This window comes from Sphaerodactylus townsendi, linkage group LG16, assembly GCF_021028975.2.
Source record: "Sphaerodactylus townsendi isolate TG3544 linkage group LG16, MPM_Stown_v2.3, whole genome shotgun sequence".
NCBI lineage: Eukaryota > Metazoa > Chordata > Lepidosauria > Squamata > Sphaerodactylidae > Sphaerodactylus > Sphaerodactylus townsendi.
Genome location: NC_059440.1, coordinates 27,189,284 through 27,195,581, shown reverse-complemented (window position 1 = coordinate 27,195,581; position 6,298 = coordinate 27,189,284). Strand labels below are relative to the sequence as shown.

At 49.8% G+C, this 6,298-nt stretch overlaps 1 protein-coding gene across 1 annotated transcript; it reads right to left on the bottom strand.

Annotated features, from left to right (window-relative positions):
* Nucleotides 1-413: 413 nt before the first annotated feature.
* LOC125446078 lies at nt 414-6,109 on the bottom strand. The gene is made up of 5 exons (XM_048519597.1): nt 5,987-6,109; nt 5,085-5,221; nt 3,769-4,648; nt 1,554-1,727; nt 414-714 (listed from the first exon to the last, which is right to left on the bottom strand). Exons 1-5 carry the CDS (start codon nt 6,082-6,084, stop codon nt 549-551), a joined length of 1,455 nt encoding a protein of 484 aa, XP_048375554.1. The 5' UTR covers nt 6,085-6,109; the 3' UTR covers nt 414-548.
* Between the last annotated feature and the right edge of the window lie 189 nt (nt 6,110-6,298).

Genomic DNA, 6,298 nt, shown 5'->3' with positions numbered 1-6,298 from the left:
GGGGGGGATTTAACCATCCCAAGGCAAACTCTTCCCCACCCCCCCTAGTCACCCCAGAGACTGGGGCATGCAACAGACTGCATGGAGATTTTGTAAAAGACCTGCTGTTGAGAAGCTCAAAACGTAAAACACAGATTTCGCATATCAATATTCCACTTCCCATCATCTTTGGGAGAAGGGGAGATCTTTTTACACCCCAGAAAACCATTCTTTCAATCTGCCGTTGTTCTTAGGTAGGTTCATGGCTTTGTTTAGCCTAAGAGATAAACACGTATGGGTTGTGTCTGATGCATGTGTTATAGGGCTGTACCACCTGATGCTAAGAATGCACCCCCACATATACTGAATGTGCATATGGAAAGCTCGCCGGTCAGGGAAAAGGCCAATTTAGAACCTGGCCATCAACATACACATTTTCTATGAGCCGTCTTTTTAATAGTGGATGAGGCAACCTAATATTTGCAGTCCAAAGTGGTACAGTCCTGCCAAACATACATCACTTGATGGCTTCCGGTCTAAGTTCATTAAATCCCCTGCCTTGATCCTTTTCAGCAGGTCTCCAGGTAGGTGGATCCGGGATGTTGCTGGAATTCCTGGGAGGCCGTTGCCAACTCCTGCCGATACTTGTACACTGACTGCACATCCGGGCTATTTCTCAGCAGCTCATTGTTCTTGCGGGCCTCATAATGGAATTGGGAGTTTCTTATCTCGTACCTGAAACAGAAGAGAAAGGGCTTCGTGTGCACTGTCTGTCGTCCGAATGTGGGCTCCTCGGCAGGACTAGTTTGGGTGAAACCCTTTGGGGATCTGGTCCTCTTAGAAGAGGAAGAGTTTGGATTTATACCCCCCTTTCTTTCCTGTAAGGAGACTCAAAGGGGTTTACAATCTCCTTTCCCTTCCCGCCCCTGCCCCCCACACAACAAACACTCTGTGAGATAGGTGAGGCTGAGAGAGCTCCGAAGAACTGTGACTAGCTCACGATCACCCAGCTGGCATGTGTTGGAGCGCGCAAGCTAATCTGGTTTACCAGATAAGCCTCCACAGCTCAAGCGGCAGAGCGGGGAATCAAACCTGGTTCTCCAGACTAGAGCGCACCTGCTCTTAACCAGTACACTCTATAAATATATAAGAGGTGGTAAAGAAGCAGCAGGTCTGTAAATATGTGGAGTTAGTCCATCTAACAGCACTAAGTTCCTAGCTACACATCACATGCATGTCATGGAAATGAATCTTATGTAATCCAGGCTACGTTGAATAATTTTGAAAGTTAGCTGGGATCTCAGACTTACTTGCGTGGCAGATTGCTCGGAAATGAGGAGCTGGAGTGACAGGTCCGAGAGGAATTCTATTGGCCCCCTTGGATCACCTGACTCCTGCTGGGATGGTGCCTGCAATACCGCTCTCTTGCCACCTGCCACAGTGGTGCTGTAGAGCAGGAACGCAGCTCCTTCCTCAACTTGGCTCTAGTGACCCCGAGTCCTTGTTTGGAGACTCCGGGGGCCTGACGCCAAGTACCTGCAACCTCCCCCCAGGGGTCAAAAACATGCACTTGCCACTTGGGCTGTGGGCCCCGGGTTCGTTCCAGTTCCTGCTGCCTCTTCAGCTCCAGCAGCCAGGCCTCTTCCAGACGCAAGCGCTCCAGCCGCAGACGCGCCAACTCTTTTTGGTACGGGGACACTTCGACCGAGGAGCTGCCCGTGGCACCTTCTGCCAGAATCTGCAGGAACCTGGGCAGCCAATGAGAAGGCAGGAGTGTTTTCAGCATCCTTCCACTCCCCACTCTGATGCACTACAAAACGCTGGAGATCAGATAACTGATGGGGCACAGCTCCATTCATGGCTGAGTAGCCATCGTGGCTAAAATGGATCCTCCAGGTTCAGAGGCAGTATACCTCTGAAAACTGAGAGGAAGTTTTCAGCCCGTGCAGCTGTGCTACAAACCTTCCGGGGGGTTCAGTTGGAAGGTGTGGGAAAGGAGGATGCCGGACTAGATGGACCTTTGGTCCGATTCAGTAGGGTTTTTCTTCTTTCTGTGGTTAGGCCCCCAGATGAACTGCTCTGAATCTACACAGGGACAGTGAAGACAAAGAAAGGAAAGGAATCGGAAAGCGGTGGACTGTGAAAGGAGGAAACAGCTGGAAACAGAGAATTTAAAGACTCCCACAAGGGATTCTTTTCCTCTTATTCTGCAAGATAACTTGGAAATTGATTTTCTCAAGCCCACACATTTCGAAGCTGGTAAAAGGGATAGGAAAGTTGCACGCTGAAGAGCTCCAGATTGGATTTTAAAACACACCTTTTGAAGACCGAGCTTACTGAGAGGGCGCTGACTTGTTTTGTGCAATTGGAATCTGCCGAGCCAAAAGGAAACGTTTGTCTACAGAGGCAGCCTCTCTTAAAAACTGAACAGCGCCGGAGCTTACATCGGTTCCTTAGAACAGACCTCAGCGTGATCTCAGATACTTATTTCCCAAGCTGGGAAATACCTGCTGGGGGTCCTCTGGAACTGGCTATGAGGTCTGTGGGCGGTGTGTAATAAGCTGGCTCGGTGCTCGGCTAGCTGGCCCATTCACTGGTTTTGCCAGCCAGCTGGCCCATTCACTGGCCCATAAGAGGAGCGGGACACACCAAAGACCAGGAAACACACACAAACACGCATATACAAGGCAAACCCCCAGAAGGTCCATAGCACAGTTGCACAGGCTGAAACCTTCCTCTGAGTGTTCAGAGGTATACTGCTTCTGAATCTGGAGGATCCATTTTAGCCATGATGCCTACTCAGCCATGAATGGAGCTGTGCCCCATCAGTTCCAAGGTGCAGGAAAAGCAAGCAGAAAGAAAACCATTCAACGGCCCCCAGGGGTAGGGGCAGTGGTGGGATTCAGCCGGTTCACACCACTTCGGCAGAACCGGTTGTTAAAATGGTGCTTGTAAACAACCGGTTGTTAAATTATTTGGATCCCACCACTGGGTAGGGGGTTGAAGAGTGAGCTAAGCATAACTGCATCTGCTTCCAACAAGACAGGTATTTTGAAAATCCGCATCGGGAGACTTTTTCTATCCGCTCACTCTGCACTTCATTGGCTTAACAGCCAGCTAGGGGAATGCAGGTAAATACCTGCATTTGTTACAATTTTGGGAACAATTTGTGACTGAATGAATCAAATAAAAATAATAAGTCAGGGTTAGGGTGAAGACATGGGCAGGGGCTCGGGCTTGCCTTAGTGTTACATTGAGTTCTAGGATGCAGTCTGCGAATAGGGCTACGGTCAGTTTCAGATTTTGGGATTTTACCTCAACCCTTACCCTTGCCTGACCCCTAACCCTAACTTGTTATTTTTATGTAATTTATTTAGTCAAAAATTGTTCCCAAAATTGTAACAAAAACCCGAAACCTAAAACTGACCAGAGCCCTAGTTGTGGTGGGGGAGGGTGGCCACCCATATGGGGTGGGGTGTGCAAAACTCAGATTTTGTCCCGGGCTCCATTTTCCCTAGCTATGCCTCTGGAGGCATGGGGTGGGGAACGGCACCTGGGGCAACACCTTCTCTGGGCACCCCCCCCCCACCCTGTGCCCCACTTACCTTAGCTGGCAGGAGCCTGCTGAAGGCCGCCCCTCAGTCAACCCCACCAGACAGCCTGGCGGGGCAGGGCCAAGGGGAGAGGTGGGATGGCAAATCTCCACCTCTCCTCTTGACCAGCTGGTGTGCACCCAGGGACATGTGACCCCACATGTCCCGTTAGTGCTCCGCCTCTGCTTCCTCTTACCGTTCATTGATCTCCTGGGCCGTAGGTGAGGAGACGGCAGCAGAAGGCAAACTGTAAGGAGTCCAAGTGTTATTCGGCGTTCCCCTGCCTGTCGCCTGGCTGGGGGTGTCATATCTGAGGGCCGAGGTGCCTGGCCTGTATGTCCCCCATCGCGATTGCCGAACGGGTCTGTTCTTCTTCCGGGAGCCTCTGGGCTTCCCGAGCTGTGGTGGAGGCTGAGCACAGGCATTTGCCTTGGCTGAATTCGGTCTCCAGACAGGCCGTGGGGACTGAGATCGAGATCGGAGCAAGTGGGAGCGTTTGGAGGCCGGGGAGCAGGAACGCGAGCGCCGAGCCTCAGAATGGTCAAGGCTCAGTGAACGGCCTCTGTCGGGGAACAGCGGTGCCCATTCTGGAGAGCAAGATCTGACAGGGATCTTAGGGGGCAACAGGGATCTGACACCGATCACGTGTGGAGCTCCCAGCTTCAACGGGAAAGTGAGATTCGTGGTGGGCATGGATTTCTCAATTGTAATCTCACTTCCTGGCATTCCTGCCACCCGGTCCACTGAGGACAAGGCAAAGCTAGGAAGTCCCAAGTGAGTCAACGCTGAATAACCACCTAAGGATCTGAGCAGGTGTTTTGATTTCAGGAACCATTCTGATGGTGCCTTTGGTGGGCTTCCAATACTGGGTTTCACAAAACTCCCTGAAGAAGCTTCTGGCCAAATGGAACTAAAAGGGCTCGAGTCACTGGACAATTCCAGATCCAAAATGTCGTCTTCATTGGTATGGAAACTCAGACTGGAGGCCAAGCTGTCCATCTGGATTTTAAGTTTCCTCAAGCTTTCTTCCAGTTTACTGATGGTTGCGGTCTCTGTAAGGTGTTGAAGTGGTTGACCTAAGGAAAAGCACACATTTAAGAAGGGCCAAGCTAAATCCGGCCCTCCAGACCCCATTATCTGTCACCCTGAGACCCATCAAATTCTAATAAAAGGATGAGAATGAAGGCATTTTGTACACAGCTTCACTGTAAGAAAAGATCTACTATTCATTTTCTTAATAAATAATATTAAAGGATTAAATTATTTTCAGAGGGCTTGCAACAGATTCCAACAACCCAAGTTGCATTCAGATGCCCAGTTTAAATGAAGTTGGTTAAAAATGTGCATGAAACCAGTTCTGGAATCTCGGTTTTCCCTTGTCACACAGAGTACAATGAAGATTACCTCTCATTTTCTGCACAGCAAGAACGCAAACGTTTGCAGTACAGTTCTGGGCTTTCATGTGTGCAAAAGCCTTTGAGAACCGACACCTGTCTGCTGTGTGACTCTTACCAAATTCTCCCCCATCCAGCGATGATCTTCCCAAGCTACCATTGTGAAAAGTGCGGCTCCTGCCAGAACCTAGGAAACTGAGGTTATGCACTGGGCTGGTTCTTTGGCTGTTGCTCAGAAACTTCTTTGGTCCCTCCCTTTAAAAGAAAGAACCAAACATTTTTCGTGCTTATGTTTTTAACTTCGTAATGCTGGGCACTGGTTACTCTTCAAACTGAAATGTATTTGTTTCCTTCGTTGACTGCTTTTCTCACTCAAGAGTCAAAGCACATGACAAGACGTAAAACTTATGTGATATGAGTAATAAAATACATACAATAAACCATGCACTAAAACTGGGCTACAAAGTAAAAAAAAGAAATTGAAAAATCCCAACCACACAGCAGGATTCATAACATAACTTTGGACAAAATATGTGAATATAGAAATCCCAGATGCGAGTTATCTGGGAGGCACCACCAAAAGGCAACAATGGAGAACAGGCGGAGTCTCTTGTACTGTAGGGGAAGGGTATGGGTACATTGTTGAAACTAAGTGACAGAAATGAATTATTCAGTCTGTTCCTTGTACAATTGAGTGTTCCTGTCACTGGTTCTGAACTGAAGCCAGGGCGTCAGGTCCCTGCCAAAAAAGCTGCCTTTCCCATCTGTACTTTGCAAACAACTATCAACATGCCACTCATTCAGACTTGGCTGGGCAGCTCTTAACAGCAACAGTGAAGAACCATCAATCCTGAGATTCTTAACGAGACAACTGGAAGGAGAGACATCAGTTCCACCAAACGTCCTGTGAATGTATCACCACCTCCAGATCATTCCCCTTCCCCCAGTCCCATTTCACAGTGTTTCGGGTCTCCCCCACGCCCATGCACCCAGCTGCCCCGCTCAGCAGTCACTCCGCACCTGCCCGCAGCTCCGCGGCCCCGCACCACCAAAGCGGCAGCTCCCTCCATTGCAGGCTCGGCCGGGAGCATCAGCTGCATCCTCCTTAACAACGCCATCAACACTCCCGTTGCTAAGGAGAAGGACCGCCTCCTCGCGTTCTCCGCCAACCGCCTAGAAATGACCCTCCGCGCTGCCCGTCCCTGATCTCAGAACTTGGCCAAGCTTTAATCCAGGGGTAGGGAACCTGCGGCTCTCCAGATGTTCAGGAACTACAATTCCCATCAGCCCCTACCAGCATGGCCAAAGTTTAATCTATCCTATCCCCGCCCC

What these genes read in the sequence shown, in the direction of transcription:
- LOC125446078 (XM_048519597.1), bottom strand. Translation starts at nt 6,084, where the DNA reads ATGGCGTTGTTAAGGAGGATGCAGCTGATGCTCCCGGCCGAGCCTGCA. An exon ending in GCCCAGGAGATCAATGAACG is followed by an intron (nt 1,728 to 3,768) that starts GTAAGAGGAAGC and finishes TTGGCTGCCCAG; the next exon opens with GTTCCTGCAGATTCTGGCAG. An exon ending in CGGGGCCCACAGCCCAAGTG is followed by an intron (nt 715 to 1,553) that starts GCAAGTGCATGT and finishes CTTCTGTTTCAG; the next exon opens with GTACGAGATAAGAAACTCCC.